The sequence below is a fragment of the Podarcis vaucheri genome, assembly GCF_965113315.1.
Source record: "Podarcis vaucheri genome assembly, chromosome: 3".
Classification (NCBI taxonomy): domain Eukaryota; kingdom Metazoa; phylum Chordata; class Lepidosauria; order Squamata; family Lacertidae; genus Podarcis; species Podarcis vaucheri.
The window spans coordinates 88,434,368-88,453,995 of NC_138761.1; the positions used below are offsets into that span (position 1 = coordinate 88,434,368).

The 19,628-nt window shown below is 42.5% G+C and overlaps 1 protein-coding gene across 6 annotated transcripts in view; it reads right to left on the reverse strand.

Moving 5' to 3' along the window:
* The window catches only part of COL19A1 (collagen type XIX alpha 1 chain), a 190,163-nt gene that overhangs the window by 137,740 nt on the left and 32,795 nt on the right, over positions 1-19,628 (reverse strand). For all 6 annotated transcript variants that reach the window (XM_082218263.1, XM_082218259.1, XM_082218261.1 and 3 more), the window contains exons 5-6: positions 2,752-2,875; positions 1,827-2,102 (exon numbers count right to left, since the gene is read on the reverse strand). In XM_082218263.1, coding sequence (XP_082074389.1) covers positions 1,827-2,102; positions 2,752-2,875 — 400 coding nt within the window. The remainder of the gene's footprint in view (positions 1-1,826; positions 2,103-2,751; positions 2,876-19,628) is intronic.

The following is a 19,628-nucleotide window of genomic DNA, read 5'->3' on the forward strand; positions in this document are numbered from 1 at the left end:
AGAGCTGGTTCACATGTAACAGTAAGTCACTTTAAAGCCATGGATTATGTGACTGTCCTACCATCCCTATGTATTTCTCTCTTGCACCTGTGGCACAAACAAGACATAGTATAGTTTGTCATGTCATACAAACCCAGATTGTGGTTTGTTTTGTTTCAAATAAACCACGAGCAATAAGCCAGAAACAAACCAATGTTTACTCTTAAGTTTATTTCCGGATCACCACTCTCAGGCCTCACCAACACTTCCATTTGCCCTGCTGCTTTCCTCCGGGAAAACCTGATCTTTAGCACTGAATCAGAGCAAATGTCAGTTGGGTTTGCTCCAGATTGACGTTTGCTCTGATTTAGTGCTAAATAGTGAGTTGTCTGGGGGAAAGCAGCAAGCCGAAGGCAAAATGGCTTGGACCCATGCCTAGAAAGCCCAGGAGAAGTGGGAAATCGCCCAGACCCACGCTTTCTAGGCATGGGGCAAGAGGAAGTACATGAGCCCTTGGTGTATTTGAAATAAACATACCATGACAGCCTAAACCATGGTTTGTTTGTGGCAGGCAAAGCATTCGTGGGGGTGGAGGGAAGCCACCCGAGTAGTGGGAGGCACAGTTCAAAATGAACTACGGCTTAGTGTGACATGTGAAGCAGCTCATTAAATGCTTTCTTTTCATCTCTACACCCCTTTTTTCCTTTTGTGTCCTTTCTATTAGGCCATGTACACACGCCCATTTACTCCACATCCAGTGCACTCCCACTGCTGCTTTGGAAAAGCAGTGTACACACCCCATAGCTAACCTGGTTTTTTCCTGTCATATCCCCCCCCCCCGAAATAATGTGTCTTGGTGCATTTCTCCCCAAACCAGCTTCAATCCAAAGTTAGAAAAAGAATGACTTAGCTGCGTCTTAAGCTAGTAATGTGTATACAGTCATATCTCGGGTTGAATGTGCTTCCGGTTGAGTGCGCTCCGCAGCAACCCGGAAGTAATGGAGCGCGTTACTTCCAGGTTTTGCCGCTCATGCAAAATGACGTCACGCGCATGCACAGAAGCGGCAAAATGCGATCCGCGCACGCACAGACGCACCATCGCTTGTTACATTTGCTTCAGGATGCTAACAGAGCTCCAGAACAGGTCCCATTCGCATCCCGAGGTACCACTGTACAACAATAGACTAAGACCATAAAAAGAACCCTGCTTGATCAGACCAGCATCCCCTTTCTCAGAACGGTCAAAAAAATGCCTGTGGGAAGCCCACAAGTTGTTCCTAACCAGTTTTCTGGAACGCTTTGAGTTACATGCAGTGCAGTCCATCCCACTGCCAATCCTGCACTGGCAAGAGGAAAAGCACACTAGAAAAATGATAATGTGCCTATATGGAACCTGATATGTTAAATTATGGCACCTGTTTGACAGTAGCAGGTGGCATGGTGTGGCGGCGATCTTTATCTGACCTTTCAGCAGGTGAGTCACTGCTGCATACTAGAATGGAGAGAGGAAGGAGTAAATTGGCAAGGAGGACAGCATGGTGCAAATGCACCAACAGGAGCACTAGACTGCCTGCACTGTCATGTTCGCACTGCACTGACTTTGCCACCACTTCACGCCTCCCAATAAGGAGCAGTGATTCACCTGCCAGGAGAGCAGGTAACTATCTCCATCCCACAACCTCATCCGCTACTACTGTTTGATCTCTTAAGAATCAGGTTTCTTATTTCAAAGGGTCTCAGTACATAACCTTAATAACTTGCAAAGCTTTTCTTTTGTAGGGATAAATACGTTTTGATCACCCATTTTTATATCACTGAAATATACTTTAACAGTCAACCCAACTTACATCTACAGGTTTGCCATCTAAAGAATGGGTAGCAATAAGAATCTTCCCTTGAAAGTCTGTAGTAGTATTCTCATCAATCTCCCTTTGCTCAATTAAGCTGCAGTCAACATAGAGAGAAATGATCCTTGATTGCACGCTGATGCCAAGCTTGTGCCATTGCCGATCAAAAACAGGGTGTATTTCCCGACTTCTAAAGGTGTAGTGCAATGAGCCCCCCTGGGTGGACTGTGCAATGTACTCTACAAATTTTTTTGTACCGTCAATGGTGATGTAAACCTGAAAAAAAGCACAGTCAAATTAGAAGCGGTCTGAAACAATGGAAATGCAAAACAGCAAAGAACGGACTAAAAGTTCACACCTTATTATATGTTGGTAGGATGCAGAGAATCACAAGTGGAATTCTGTTTGGCCACTGGGGCTTCCTCATTCCCACTGCACGCACACACACACATACAGCCATTCCTGAGGATCAAGGATTCTCCAGAATGGCACTGGATATAGTGTAGGAGCGACTGCTGGCAGATACAGGTAAAAATCACTACTCCCCATACGCAGCCGGATGTGCCTTGTACTTGTGCAAGAGACTCTTTGGATCCCACCCTTGGACATTAAAAAAGTCTCCCATGCAACTTCATCATCAAGCATCAGTTCTAAACCCTTTATTGTTTAATTTGCTTTTTGTTTGTTACGTCTCTATTCCATCACAACTCAAAAAAGAATTTCAGTTTCACAGCAATCCTGGGTGGCAGCTTACACACTTACCATGCCAGTGCTGTATTACAGAACAGTTACTGATTCTATATAGAGCCATAACAGCAAAAACATCTTGAGTATACTCTGATCCCAGATAGGAAAATATCTGCTTTTCTACAAAGCTGTATCTATCACCTGACACTTGGGAAGGCAAAAGACTATTTGTTCTAACCTGTGGCATGTTGTGCTGATCTAAAATTTGCAACAAATACCACCGTTCTCTTTTGCTGTTTCGCCTAACACGGAATGTGGCTGTTAAGAAATACTCCTCTGGAATCCCATTTGGAAACACTTTCCTACATGAAGAGACGAGGGGGGGGGGGAGAGAGAGAGAGAGAGAGAGAGAGAGAGAGAGAGAGAGAGAAATGACAATTGGGTGAAAAGACGAAAACAAATGTAAGTTAAAATACCAATGATGTCCTCATGGATACTCATGCAACTCTATGGTCTTCAAGAGACTGTACTGCCTTAAGAGTTGCATTTGCACCAAGCCTATACCTGAATGCATGTTGGCTCCTGTATGGGATTCATCACCCTAAAGCAGGCATGGCCAAACCTGGCCCTCCAGCTGTTTGGGACTACAGTTCCCAACCTCCTTGACCATTGGTCCTGTTAGCTAGGGAAGGTGGGAGTTGTAGTCCCCAAACAGCTGGAGGGCCCAGTTTGGCCATGTCTCCCCTAAAGAATGGAGCGAGCCAGATGACACACAGAGGAAGCCTAAATGTATTTGGGTACACAAGTGAAGGTTCAGTGCAACTATGAAAAGGCCAGCAGATGCAACCTGGATCACACAATGCGTACATGAACAAACACACTTGACTAGGGCTATAACCTCATGGCACTAAATAACTCCTGTGTAAGCAGAGATCCATTCTGTGTCATCCGCTAATTACCCGAAGGCTCTGAATGTACCCAAGGCTATCTGCATAAAGAGAGGGCTATTCCAGAAGTGCCGAAACGATGCATGAAGCTGCTTCTTTCCTTTCCCAGTTTAGAGAAGGGCTTGTGAAATGTTCGCTGAAGGCCAAAAGCAGGAAGCTCACATACTCAGTCATGTCTGCTGGCAGCAGTTCCTGTCTGTTGCTCCTTCACCACACCCTGCAGAGAGGGGCTCTTATCTTTCACCGGGCAAATATTTTGGCAAGCTGCCCATACGCGCAGCACATTTATGATCAGACATTTAGCATTCGGCCCAGTGCAGTAGCACAAGAGCTACGCACAGCTTAAGCGCTATTTGATACGCAGGCCGTTCGCTGGCCTTCTGCCCAGGGATGAATTTCACCCCAAATGATCTTTGAATGCAACCTAAAAAAAATAAATGTAGCTTTTTAAATTTCAAGAGAGACAAACATGTTTTCTAACAAATTATTTATAAAACAAGTTGATGACAGAAAAATAATAATAATTTCTTTCAAGTTTTGGGAACATTAAAAACCACTCCCCTCTTCAAAACTATGAAGAATGAAGACTACTCCATCCCATATAAACTGCTTGGCCTGACTTCTACTGCTGCGTGGATGTGTGTGTGTCTATCTATCTATCTATCTATCTATCTATCTATCTATCTATCATCTATCATCTATCATCTATCTATCTATCTAAAAAACCACACAAAAACCAAACCCTTGACTGTTACTGAGGGTACTAATATTGTTTGTCATGTAGCTGCAAGAAGCTGCTTCCTTTCAGATGTCATCACCAGACATCATGTACATTAGAATTATGAAAGTGATATAATGCCATTTCCACCAACCAACCAAAAAAACCCCGTATCATGGTTGCTGGAAGGAAAGCAGACATCCAGACTTCTTTACTGCTGCTGCTGCTTTAATTCAACTTTGATGAGGATCCATGCATGGATGCAAATAAAAGAACAGAAAGGTGGAAACTGGAAACATTAACCAAGCAGCTGCAGACCAGCAATACTGCTAGGGATGGAGAGATCTGTCAATTTCAGTTCTCTCTGTTTCTCAGTCCCCCCCCCGCCCATCTTAAATTCATCCTCCACATTTTGCAGCAATTTGTGACTTGAAACAAAATTCTCATGAAAATCCTTCAGAATTTTAGTGCAAATTCCTCCTAATGAAAACATTTTAACATGCAGTTTTGACAGATGTACACATTTTTGAAAGCAATGCATCTGTGCATGTTATTTTTGCCATTATTTCCTCATTTCCTGCACAGTTTTCCCTAACTTGTGTATTTTTATAAACACTGGTTGGCTGGTGAACCTACACTGCAAAATTCAGATAAGTGTGAATTTTGAAGGACAGCAGTGTTTTTGCTTGCATATTGCTTCAGAAAATGCAAAACTGATAGATTTGGCCTTAAATGCATATGGAAACGAATTTCTCCTCCATCCCTACTGCCAAGCCAAATGCGGCTAGTAGTAGTCATGTACTGTGACCTGCCAGGTGCTGGATGGAACTCTTTGTTTTCTAAGAACATAGCAAGAGCCTCCTAGATCAAGCGAAATGCCCACCTAGTCCAGTTGACTGTTCTCAGAGGCCAACCAGATGCCCATGGAAAGCCCAGAAACAGAACCTGAGTACCACAGCATCCTCTCCACCTGTGATTCTGAGCATCTGTCATTCAAAGGCATACCACATTTGACAGCAGAAGTAGAGCATAGCCATTGTAGCTGGTAGTAATCATTGACAGCATTATCCCCCATGAATCTGTCTATGTGCTAGGTAAGCAGCAGAACCTGGAAGTTTATAGAGCTTCTCCTGGGTGGCCACACATAGCTGGCAGGTGGCATATGGCTTCACGGGTCACAAATTGTGCAGGTTTGATACAGCAGAAAGCAGATCAAAGTGTTAATGGTCCAATAAATGCCGTATAACATAAACAACCTTCTGCAAGATATCGTTTTCTCTCTGCTGCAGTGTTTTAACCTCTATTAGCCTGTAAGGAGGGCACATTTATCGAAGAATTGCTGAACAAGCTTTCACAAAAAATCTTGATTAGTACAGACAAAATTCAAGCAGGGGGAGGAAAGAGTTAATGGAGTGGAACATAAATTCAAGCTGAATATTACATCTCATTAAGGAACTCCAGCACAGTAATGCACATAAGAACAATAAAAAGCAAGAAATGTTTAGAAAAAAAAAAGTGAAACAAAAGAAGTGTGGTTGCCCAGTTCCATATCTTACAAGCTTCCTGTGCTCCTCATGGCTCTGTAAGTGAGTGTGGGGATTATAAGGGATATATCACTATGGTCTAAAGCTCACTTTACTCCTCCCATGCCTCTTGACAGTGCCTGGCTCAAGAGAAACGCAACAGGGCCTTCCCCCACTGCTGATTCTGCTCTGCCATTTTTTATTTTTAAAATTCTCACTGTTTCATTCTAACTAAGGATCAGCAAAATAATTGTGTGAGCCATATACATAGTAAATTGTAATTTGGGGCTTCATCATTGCATGCTTTTACCTATCAAAATATTATTTTCAATTAAGATCTTGGATCTTTACATCTTCATCTAAGCTATCAGAGAACGGTTAACAGATGGAGTACTAAATGGTTATGGAAGTTTCTCTGGGTGAGATGTTATGCCACTGGGTGCTAGTTGCTGGGAGCTGCAGGTGGGCATTAAGTCTGGGCAATGTTTTCATGCATCGCCCAGGACCAGTTTGGGAGCCAGAGTATGATGGCTCCTTCACCTGTCTCTTTCCGCATGCTGGGTGCTGGCAGCAGAGGGACTCCCTCCCCTGCCAGCATCCAGCAGGAAGAATGGCTGATGTGGCTCATTGTTCCCTCTGCTCCAGGTGCTGGCAGTGGAGGGACTCCTTGCACTGCCAGTGCCCAGTGGGAGGAACAGGCTGCATCAGGCGCCAGGGTGAAACTGCTGCCACTCCCACCAAGGGAACTGGGGCGGCTTCACCCTAGCACCTCCGGACCAATGCAGCTTGTTCCTCTGCTTTTCAACATTGCAATATATTGCCATATGACAATGTTTGGCTGGCGATACACCGCAATGTTGAAAAGCTGACCTCTCCCAGACCTAGTAGGCAGAGTACTGTTGCACTCATGAGTTCCCATGAGCATCTGGTCAGCCACGGTGAGAATAGGATGCTGGACTAGATGGGCTCTTGACCTGTTCCAGCAAGCTTGTCTTACGTTATGTTTTCCAGTACTATCCTAGAAGGCAAAGGATGAGATACTGTATGGAAACACTTGTATATCAAGGCAGAGGAGATGCATGGAGATGGTTGATGGCCGAGATTTTTGATACAAATGAGCTAATCACCCTAAAGCATGCCAATTTTCCAATTAACCATGCCCTCACTGGTACTGCTGTAGCGTGTACCATCTGGCTAGGAAAATGAAATATAAAGCGTATCCTCCGAGACAATCATAAATGACTTTTGCTTTACTGGACACCAATTAACTGGCTGAAAATTTACTTTTGCCTTGGCACACACTCCCTCTTTAGAGACCAAAAAATTACCTACACTGATTAGGACTTTGGCATACAGCAGCTATTCAACATGTTGGCTTAATACTCTCAGGTTATAAACAGAATTTTACACTGACCTGCCCTTCAATTAAGTAATTAGCAATGAACAGGGAAGGAAATTGCCTCTCCTTTATGACTGCCCCCCCCCACAAAGAAAGAGTGATGAATCAATTTATACTCTCAGGTCTGTTGATTCTGAGAGCCATCTCTTGGATTTGATCATGAACATAAGACTGGGAGGAAAATACATTTCTGCCAACTCCGTATTTTCTAAAGGGAGTGAAAAATTTCCATTTCAGTGCCAGGATAATGACCAAAGCACACTCCCAGCTTAGTCTAATTCACATAAATAAACAGAACAGCTGCCATTTTGGAAAACCTCTGTTTATGAAAGTTGAACAGGAAGAAACCAGTGGTGTCCAGGACCACCGCTACCATTGACAGATGATGAGAGGCAGCCAGCTAAATTGCATACACACATCCATTCATTTAAAGCATGTTTAAAGCACATCTTCCCCAAAGAATAATGGGAACTGTAATTTGCCAATGGTGTTGGGATCGGTAGCTCTGTAGACACTTCCAAGTAAATATGCTTGGAATGGAAGTGCATTGTGTGGCTCTCCTAATTATAATGTTCCAGGACAACTTGGCCTGGGAATCAGTTCTGATATGGTTTTCATAAGATACAGACCTTCATCTATTAATGGGTCATACAAACAAAAGGACAGCCACAGAATGCCATTCTGTTTCCAGCAGTAGCTGATGGTAACTTGACAAGCAAGACATGTTGGTGATGAACATCCTCTGTCATCTGCTCTCAACATCTGGTACTCTCAGTTATGTACTCTCCCAAAATACAGATGCTTCATCTCTTGCAATGATGATTAATAGTCATCAGTAAGACTAATATGTGCTGATGTGTCACAGGGGCTAGAGAGCATGCAACGAATCCAAAAGTCCCCAGTTCAAATCTTGTAACTTGAATGAACTCTGTAGGTACCCTTTGTAAAGCTACTCCTTCAGCCTCAATCACCACCACCATCATTATGAAGGATAATTGTACTGACTCACCAAACAGTGTTGATGTAAGGATTAACACTAGAAAGTGCATGTGAAACACTTTGGAGATGATAAAAGGCAAAGGTAAAGGGACCCCTGACCATTAGGTCCAGTCGTGATCAACTCTGGGGTTGCGGCGCTCATCTCGCTTTATTGGCTGAGGGAGCTGGCGTACAGCTTCTGGGTCATGTGGCCAGCATGACTAAGCCGTTTCTGGCGAACCAGAGCAGCACATGGAAACGCCGTTTACCTTCCCGTCGGAGCGGTACCTATTTATCTACTTGCACTTTGACATGCTTTCAAACTGCTAGGTTGGCAGGAGCAGGGACCGAGCAATGGGAGCTCACCCCGTCGTGGGGATTTGAACTGCCAACCTTCTGATCAGCAAGTCTTAGGCTCTGTGTTGTAACCCACAGCGCCACCCGTGTCCCCTCTTGGAGATGATATACAAGTGTTAAATATTGTTGTTGTTGTTGACTTATCCTCCACAGATTTATCACAGCCATGAAAAGAACAATTCTTTTTATTTCCTATACCTCATACTATTTCTGTTTTGCAACTTTGAAAGAATGGTGTGAGGGCCATGTTTTTCCCCTAAATGTTCACATTCCCAGCAGAATTTAGAGCAGCCACTTTCTTTAAGAACAAATATGTATCAAACTTCAAAATACAATAGCAGGTGCTGAGCTTGCACCACAGTGTCACAGGTACATAAAAGAGCAGAATCGCATACATTTCTCTTAGGTATATTATTAGATTTGTCATTCTGTGCTCGGTGCCTAGAGAATCAGAGTTTTGTTACAGATACCAATAAGAGAGATTCGGTTCTTTGCCTCAAGCTTTAGCGAACCACACTTTTCATTACGGACGTCGCCAGTGGGAGCCCTGGAACTGGCCTATATATTACCCTCAAAGAGGAAGAAAGGAAGACGTGCAAATGGGGGGGGGGGAGGAATCGAAGCTTATGCTAGCATTTCTCAAATGAACACAAAATAGAAGTTGCAGGTTTCGACTCAGCGTTACTCTATGAACAGGTCTTTAAAAGTGAGGTCAGTGGCATGATACAGACCTGAGTCACTGTCCTCCAAACTGCACAATGGAAAGCAGAGCATCAGAGGCAGACTGAGTTAGTCAGGAAGGTGTGTGGGAGTGGGGTCAATTTGTAGGCTCAATGTTTTTCGAAACATGGCAATCAGTGGATGGGTCTGACTGGTTGCTACATCTGGTGGTGCAGAAAGCATCACACATCTATTGTACACCATGACAACAACTGTATTGAGTTAATCTGCCGAGAGCCCTGCTTCAGGAACGGGTGCTGAACTATGTTGGCATTCAAGCTTTTCTAGTCCTGTGACTCTCTCTTCTAGCTTTCCTAAGTGTTCTATGCTTTTATACCTAGCTATCAATAAACTGAACACAGTAATCATTGAACTATAGGCAGACTTGGTTGCAGTGCTATTTTTGAGAAGCAGTAGTAAGAGGTACCCATATCAGATTTAGTAAGGCAATCTTTATTTACCTTTTGGGTTTTGCTTTAAAAAGCACTAATGGAAAAAAGCTGCTATTTTTAAATCTTATGAACACTAATTCTTCCACACTGAATGAGACCAAATTAGAGTTTGTGATTAACTTCCGTATTTACAAGTATCAATGGGGCCTCTAGCTCGCTGAATGTCTTCCAGGAAGAGAAAGATGATCCAAGTTGCATTTCCTGAGAGTGAAGTGAGAGATGTTTGGCATTTATGGAAAGACATTTCTTCTTCCAGCTGACACCTACCATCACCTGTCACGTTACAAATAATTTGATGATCAGTGGCCGTGAGGTTGGCGTGAACCTCTGTCCTCCTAGGGTGGGTGATGATGTCTTTAATGCCACCTTAAACCAGGACTCTGAAATCTTAGCCTTTTGTGTTTGCGCTGAGGATTCAACAAACAGAGGCATGATACTCATGGAAAGCTGAAGCTCCAAGGACCGAAAAGAATAATCCTTCTTGCTGACATTGTCAGCAGCAACACATTAAGGCACAGCACTTACAATGTGGAAAAAAATTCAGACAACAAACAAGTGCCCTGGAGAAGAAGAACAAAAGAGCAGCGAGCTACTAATAAGACCCAGCTGCAAGTCAGTGCCAATGCAGGATATCTGAATGCAAATTCAAATGAGAATCAAGATCTGCTCTCTGCTACTCAGAATAAGGATAAAGGCACAAGGAACTCTTACATTTATTTTTATTGTCTACATTTTGTATACTGCTTATTCACAGTCATGTGTAAGCTGTTATTCAGCTTGCTCAAATGTTGTTTTGTTTTATTTTTAAAAAGGATAAATGCCATTCCAGAACAACTCTCAATGCAATCCTCAACATATAGAGGATCTGGGTCATATCCAGAACTAATTAGTTGCAATCAGGCCCTACTTAAATCAACATTAAAACTTAATAATGACTAGGAGATGTTCCACTGATTCCAGTGAACCTAGGATATAACCCATTAAAATTAAACTAAACAACAGATATTCAATACAAGAATAAAAATGCAGCAGGTTTAAAGCATCAGTTGTATTTGCAGTGGGGACTGTTGTGTCTATATTTGGTAGTCCCGTGTGTATTGAATGTTAAGATTGTTTCTACTGCAGCAATGTGTGGGCAGACTCTTCAGGGAAATGTATGGGTTTGGCAGTTGCAGCAGCACCATTTATAATGTATTTACTGTATTTTTCAGTTGCCTCATGCAATGAACCTCAAGGTGACGTACAAGACAGCCCCAGGGAGAACTTCGTGCTCTAGCAGCCCTTGGGGTTTACTTCCAGATAAGCTGCATAGCCTGGTGCCAACCTTCAATTTCAGTTTGTGCAGTAAACACAAATCTCGGAGAGCCACCTCCAGCAAATCCACCCTGCTCCTAATTTTCCTTCTGTGCAACACCCTAACTTCAAAACAAGGACGAAACCAAGATGTATCACAGACTCAAAAGCTGAATGACCTAACCTGGATATTTGGATGCCACAATCAATTTCAGGACATCACATGTTACGGGAATAGTGAACAGTATGGATGGCTCAGATGTGACATATTGACTCTGAAGGTGTTTTGAATCCAGAAATGTATGAAACCACCAATGCTCCAATTGAATGCAATATGACTCCTGCTGAGGAAATTCAGAAAAATACACAGAGCCATAGAAACCTACTCACATGGGCAGCATATAACATTGAGAAGCACTACTCAACTGAAAGCCAATGTTGATACTGTAGACAAGGCATGTCCAACTCCCGTGATCTACTCACAAAAATACTGGCTGTGATCTACCAATTGTTATTGACAGGCAAAGTTGTTGAGCTTTCTTTAGGGGAACCAAAGCTTGGGGGGCGGGGAATCACCAAGCGTCATGCGATCTACTGCGATCTACCACAGACGTCCAGTGATCTACCGGTAGATAGCAATCTGCCTGTTGGACATGCCTGCTGTAGACCCAACCATAATATGTTTGCTAATAAGGTGGCCTAATTTGCACACTGCGCTGATGATATCACATCATATCAGTGTCAATGCAGTTGGATCTGGTATGTCCAGAATTGTCACCTTGGTCTCAGCAACAGTACAAGAAAACATACAGTTTTATACCTAGGTGATATGAAAGGTAATTTTGTTCTGCTCATTACAGATTTCCACACAATATTTTGTTTCCTAAAAGCCCTGGCAAAAATATGGCGATGGGGGTGGGGGTGAGTGGGAGAGAGAGAGACTTGGACAGCTGCAGGTAGAAAACATTACAGTCCAACAACAGTTGGACAAATACTCAACCAACTAATTCAGCAAAGGTACTTGCTACAAACCATTTCTGCCCTCACAGATCCATCATGTGTTTCATTGATTTGCTGTCTTGAGAACTTACTGATGGCCATTTGGAATTTATTTTTAATTTTGTTGTTATCATCATCACCACCACCACCTAAGTAACTTTTTTAAAAAATAATGTTTAACATAAAATATTATATAAGTCTAGTAAATTTCTATTACAATTTGGGCAATTCCCCACTGATTTGCAATGATTCTCATCAGGTCTTGTTTTTCATATATCCCATCTGTATTCAAATAAAGTTTTGAAAAATGAGTATTTTGTTTCCTCATAACAAACTGATTTTAGCATGTTCTACAAGAGACATCAACCACTCTGCTTGCAAAGGTGGCTGTCTTATTCCAAGACAGGGGTATCAGAATCATCACATTGGACAACAGGTGCAATTGGAGTGTAATTGTAATGGAAATCTGAATAGAAAAGAGAAATATTTATGTAGATTGAATGGTAATTTGGTTGCAATCGAAATAGGTTTTAGCTTATAAGCAGATGAGCTATATACTCATATCATTTAGATGCAATATCATATTGCATCTAAAGGGAAAACACTAAGTTTTCTTTCTTGTTGGAAAAAAATATTACCTAAAAAACTTTATTCGCTTTTAAAAGGCAGGGGAACCATATTTGAAGGAATGTGCATGCAGGAAAGTCTAAAATAATTTCATTTTTAAAAAAGAAAATATGATTTCATATCTCAACGGAGAAAAAGTAGTCACAAACTAGAGGCCGTACTATGCTCAGTGTTTGTATACTGAGTGAGGCTCCAAATGTTGTTTTCAGATGATTCACAGCTCTCGATCCTGCATGAACAGAGCTCTATACCAAAAATAATAGGAGTTATGAGCTTCACTGGTTTAGCCTTCAGAATCTGTAACCTAGCCTAGCTCCACATTTTAAGCCTCACTAACGTGATAAGCTTCAGCTCTGTAGCCTCTGGGGCTCAGGGCCATTTAAAAAACTCTTCTGCAGTGTGTTAATGGGTTTTTAGCTTGCAGGCATGACTCCAGATTTAAAGAAGTTTTAAAAATACTTTACATGATTCAGAAACCTGGAACCTCCCCCCCCCCCCCTTTCTTCCAGTGAAATACAATTAGGCAAATCAGATAGCATGCGTGCCATTATCCTTCAGAGGGTGGTTGGAATGGATTAGATGCTTCCTATATGACCTAGAAAACTGCTTTGAAAGCCTTCTCACCCAGATCTAATCTTGTGACAAGTACTGGCCAGAGAGAGAGAGAGAACACTTCTGTTACTTAAAGCCCATGGCAAGAAAATACTATTGCAACTTCAGGGCGAAGAAGAGTTATCTTCCTTCCAATAGCTATGTCTCTCTCTCTCTCTCTCTCTCTCTCTCTCTCTCTCTCTCTCTCTCTCTCTCTCTCACACACACACACACACACACACACACACACACACACACACACGAGGGCTAAGATCACTTGATAAAGAATGACTTAATCTGAGGGTTGTGGGTTCATTGCATTGCAGGGAGTTAAACTAGGTGATCCTTGGTCCCTTGCAACTCTATGATTCTATACACTGCATACCCTCCAACAGTTCTCTAATGAAAATAGGGACAACAACAATAAGGTTGCCATACGTCTGGAATTTCCAGGACATATCCTGAATACTGCAGCTGGCAGCATTTTCCATAAAAATAGCTCAAAAATGTCATTTTGGGGGGCGATTTTTTTGGGGGGGGGAGAGAAAAAAGCAGCTCAACAACTTTCCTGTCCGAATTTCCACTGTTTGTAATATGACAATACTAAATAATAATAACAATTGTTGTTGTTGTTGATTTATTTATACCTCACCCATCTGTCTGAGTGGCCCCAGCCACACTGGGTGGCTTCAAACAAATATAAAAATGTAGTAAAACATGAAAATTTTTTTGAAAATCCCTATAGATGGTTGCCAAAAAACGCAGCAGATGTATCCCCCTCACCCCTGCATTTTAACCTGCATCTGCACAGTGTTGCTCACATCAGAGCGGGAGCAGGGATGTCTTCACCCAACATGCATGACATTTTGGTTCCCCCACTCCTGCAATCCACCCTCCCTGGAACTCCTATACATGAAGCTGTCATCTGCACACACACACACACACACACACACACACCAGCTGTCTCAAATACCCACACTATTCTTTCTAGTCAGATGGGGACCACGTCAAACAGCCGTATTTGTCAAGAAACGACAAGATCAATACGGATTGCGGCTAACATGGTGTGAATGCCGCTCCAAAAAACTAACATTGGCTGCACATTGGCCGCGGTGAACTTATCTGTAAATCTGTTAGGATAAGTTTTCGCTCAGGCCTGGGTTTCCTGAACAGAAGAAAGTCCACCCAGTGAGTTTTACATCCCAGTTCATCAAAAGCTTATTTCATGGGAAATAAATTAACAATTTCACCTCAGAAGAATCAAGTTCAAGGTGCACTTCTCACTTACTCAACGACTATTGATCCCATTCTCATGCAGTGCTTCCCACATACGTGCCCTACTTTCTTAAAAGATGTACAACAAACTAGGGAAGCAGCTGGAAAATGTTCATAAATGGTCAGTTATGGGCAGGTAGAATGGAAGTGAGTTTACATCAGAAACAGCAGGTGCTAGAGTTACTATTATTATTATTATTTATTTATTAAACTTATTAATTGCATTTATTCATTCATTTTTATTTCCCCTCTGAATGCATGAATGCACTTGCAAACAGTGTTATAACAGGGAGGCCATCAACCTTTCTGGGCCCATGGGTATATTTAGATTAAAAAATAATAATAATAAAAAAGAATGCTGTTGGGAACTGCTACAAAATTGCTGGGCTGGGTGGATGAATGGGGGGAGACCTTGTCACAAAATGGTTGCCATGGCCTGGTGGAAAGCATGCCCAACCACAATTTGGCATGCCCAGTCACACTGTATGTGTGTGTATATGTGTGTGTAGGTTCCAGAAGGGAGGCAATCAGGCCAAGAGCAGGGGGGGGAAGCAAAACACAAGAGTTGTTGCCCTCCTGACCTTAGAGGAAAGGGGAACAAAACAACCAAAAAGGCAGGCTGACAGGAAAAGCAAGAGAAGCAAATTCTAACAAACAGGCAGGCCCATCTTCCCCAGTAAGGAGGATGGAAACAAACAAGCAGACAGACTGGGCAATTGGGATGACAATTGGCCTCAGTAGCCAAGTTCACAAGTCACTCTAAAACATGTTTTACCAAATATTTATGAGCAAGAACAAGACGTGGGTTCACATACTCCCTGCTCCCCTCTTCTCCTCCATTGCAGCCAAGAGGTGGCTGTTCGCTTCTGCTTTTAGTTAACCACAGTTTGTCATGTCATCTAGATCTGGAATTGTGATTGACATCAACTATGGTCAGTTTCAAACAAGCCAACTTCAAACTGAGGTTTCTGAAATTGGCTTGTTGAAACCAACCACAATTAATATTACTCACAACTCTGGGTCCAGGTGACACAGCAAATTGTGGTTGACTAAAAGCAAAAACAGAAGCTTCTGAAATCCTCTTGTCAACACAGGATGAAGAGAGAAGAGGGAGGAGAGCAGGACCCCAAATCTTGCTACATCTCGTCCCTGCTCATGCATGTCATGTTAAGCAACTGTGAATAATGCAATACTATCCTTTGCTCCTGTTTAAAGAAGGATTACATGAAGGTCTTAGAAGAAGAATTCTGGGGGTAATTGTGACAACACACACCATGTGGTGCAAGCAGCACAAGCTTATCATGATAGTACAAGTAAGAGACTGCATGATAAACAGCCAACACAAACATTATCCAGATATAACGATCCTCATTACTATGTTATACAAAGCTTTGAATGATGTATGAGAATTCCTGGAAGATGGGAACAACAGCAGCTAATAGGTAAGATGCTCAGAGTATCTCCCGTGATTGTGTCTCTGCTATTATGAACTAGTGGAGTCTTTCAGAGGAAATGTAGTATTCCCTGGCTACTGTCCAGTGAGTCATTACTAGCAGGGTGAACCATGGCTTTGATCCAATACAGTTGTCTCTATGTCATTGTTCAATGCAAGCCAGATGGAAGGATTTTGTGATAAACCTGGCCAAAAATGAGATATATATATGGACTATTAATAGAGCTTTAACTGAGCCAGTGTATTTAATTTCACTTTACTAATTATTTCGTCAAAGAATGTAACAGTAACACCGTTATGAGCCATGACCTTCCTTCCCTGAAATCGTTTTCTTGAATCACAAGGGGTTTTTTTTGTTTGGTTTCAGTCAAACTTGGTACAATACCAGTTAAGCTAAAATGTGTGCTGTTGCTTACTAATGCGTCTCCATCTATCTGTACACATCCTTTTATGAGTGATACAATCATGCTGGCCAGTGAACATAAAAGAATGGCCTCTCTATTCTCAAATACCAGACTCCAGGGAGACTCTTTAGGCACACATAAGCATATGAAATGAATGCAGCATGCAATTGCAAACTATTTTCTAACAAGAGCTCCCCACACTGCATACACAAATAGATTTAGAAACTCCCAAAGTGCCTCATCAAGTTGGGCAGCAAGCTTCTGATTACACACACACACACACACACACACACACACCTCATGCATAACTATCTGCACGGTTAGGATGGATGCACCACCCCCTGAAAAAAAAAAAATAAATGAGGACACAGATTTGCACAAAATGTCTGTATGCTAATTTATATGCGTATATAATAATATAAAAAATAATTGGTATGATTTTAATAAAAATGCAATACAGCTCATCATAATAGGGGAAACTGTGAAGATATAACCGGTTTGCCTGCTCAGTGTGCTCTTTGGGTACACGCCTTTGATAGGCTGTGCCAAGGTCCCTGCTTTCAATGGTTATAGTTTTTTTAAAAAAAATAAAATAAAAATAAACCACTGTAAATCGCTTTTGAGTTGCTTTGTAAATAATCAAGCAATGTATAAATTTTATATAAATAAATAAATAACCTTAAAACCATTAGCAAAGTCACTTAAACAATGCAGGTAGAGTCCTGAGAGAAAAGAATCCTGATAACACTTTAGTGAGTAAAACTGAACAAAAACCATGTATAATTTGAAGAGAAAGGAATAGAGGTTTTGTCTTCCTTCCTTCAGGCCTTGTACATAGCAGGGAGACACTCAACAGAGAGAGGAAAAACTCCATCAGAACTACACAGCCAATCAGGGCATGTGCTGTCTCAGGAAACACCATACCACTCCGCCTGACTGCTAACTAACAACTCCACCCATCCCACTCCAGGCTAGTTGGTTTTAACTGTTAACAACAGCATCACAACTGACCCTTAAGTTGCAAATGGAATGGTCCCTGCTGTTTGCACTTCCAAAACAAACCAGACTTGGCCAGGCCAGCCCTTCAATTAGAGGACTATCCTCTGTAACGTTGGGAACATGCACACCTTATGCATGATTCTCTGGATCCCATCCCAAGTGCAAACTGAGGCCAACGCTGCCAGACGTACAAATATTCTTATATCGCATTTGAAAATCGAATGCAAATACATTGTTGTATACAAACGCAGGAAAATTCAGGCTCACTCAACAGACGCATGAGCTGTTTTACGAACGGCAGAAGAGTAGCAGTGCCTTACATAACCAACCGGTGTGCAGGAGAGTGTCCTAGATAGTTTCCTGTGCTCTAGTGCCTGTTGCATGTTGCCTCCTCCCGTAGCAGCACCTAGAACAGGGGTTCGGAACTTCAGGCCAGAGGACCAAATGTTTCCCCTCCAGCCGTGCTGAATGGCATTCCTCAAGCGCTTTCAGCCAATTTGTATGTACAGTGGTACCTCAGGTTAAGTACTCAATTCGTTCCGGAGGTCCGTACTTAACCTGAAACTGTTCTTAACCTGAAGCACCACTTTAGCTAATGGGGCCTCCTGCTGCTGCCGCACCGCCGGAGCACTGTTCTTATCCTGAAGCAAAGTTCTTAACCTGAAGCACTATTTCTGGGTTAGTGGAGTCTGTAACCCGAAGCGTATGTAACCTGAGGTACCACTGTAGAGTTAAACTGTGCTGCTTCTTTATGCCAGGAGAGAGGATGTGGAATGGGGGAAGAGTGCCACATACAAAAATCTCCGACTATTGCATGGCTAGAATGTAGCCCACTGTACAAAGGGAACAGGTACACCTGTTGCTCTACCCATTTCACCTCTGGCCCTGCCCACCATCGTATGTCGCCCCCAGGAATGTTGTCCATGAGAGAATGCAGCTGTAAAGAAGAATTCCACACCATGAATAACACCAGCACAGTGTAGGGAAGACAGTAGTGAGGAGAGCAATAGGAATGGGGTGGTAGCTGGGGCGGGGGGAGAGGATGCCTAAGCTACCTCTGCAAATCATAAGATGGGGTCCAATGAGTGGGGCCCACTCAGGGTTAGTGGGGGCACTGGCAGCGGGGGCTACCGGCTAGACCATGCCAAGGGTCATCTGAAAACTGGCTCCGGCCCTCGTCGGCACCACTTTGTGGGAGATCTGCTGCCTGAGGTGAAAAGCTGAAATCAGTGTGGAACGCAGCAGCTGCACTCGTCCCGCAAGTTAGTCACATCTTTAAAATAATTTTGAAAAGATCTTCTAAGGGCTCATGATTCCTCAGTTGAACTTTTGGCTACTTTGAATTATTTATCTCAACTGGCAGCTGGGTTTCCACAATTCAGTACCACAGAAAGTATAATACTTGTGTGTCCCCTGCAACTACTTAATAGATTTATACTTTGTTCAGAGGATGCTCGGGAACATAAGGGCTGCAGCAGTTGACCCAAATAGCCAAAGGATGCAGGCGAACATAATTTTGTTTGTTTCTGGTGCAACAGCCCCTTCTTCTCTCAGCCTTGCAATTTGAGTGACTGAAACACCAACACTTAGAACAGCCTTGGATTATGCCCCTTCCCTGTTCTTTAAGAGGCCTGCTCACCTCTTAAGAAAAGAAATAATAAAACTGCACACCACATACAGACATCCATTTTTAAAGGGATTTTTTTATATTAAAAAAATGCAAAAGTGTTTTGCAAGTTTGGGCCTCTCGGCAGAAGAGAACAAAAGAAGGAAAACAAATACGACATGGACTTTGCCCTCCTTTTACCACTGCCTTCTGCTGGGACCAACTTTTCATCTTATAACATTTATTCGTCTTATAACATTTATACCTCATTGGATGCCTTAGCAGAAAGGCGGCCCATACATGAAATAAATAGATAAATACCACAGGTACCAGTCAATTAGCACCGTTCACAGCTAAGCTCTGTGTCAAACATCTGGAATCATGTTTTCTACTGGAGCTTGACCTGGAAAGTAAAGTGGGCTGTTGCAGGTGATATCTGAAGGGGCCTCTAGTATCTGCCTCCTCAATTCAAGCCCCCATTTTAATCTAATATGCTCGTCTCTTTTCTCCTCACAGAGGCCATTCTGCTCTTTCTTCAAGCTACCACTCTGGAACCAATGTTTATGTGGCATCATGTGGGCTGGGGACTAAAGTAAATAACAGGGTTAGATATGTACTTCTTATCTCTTCTTATACTCTCTTAACTTTATTAGTCTCATCAGTTTCAAGACTTGAATGACCCTCATGGTCCCTTTCCAACTCTGTGATTCTGCCACTACTGACTTTTCAACAGTTCATAGGAAACAGAAGATTTAAATGGCACAACCGCCAGTA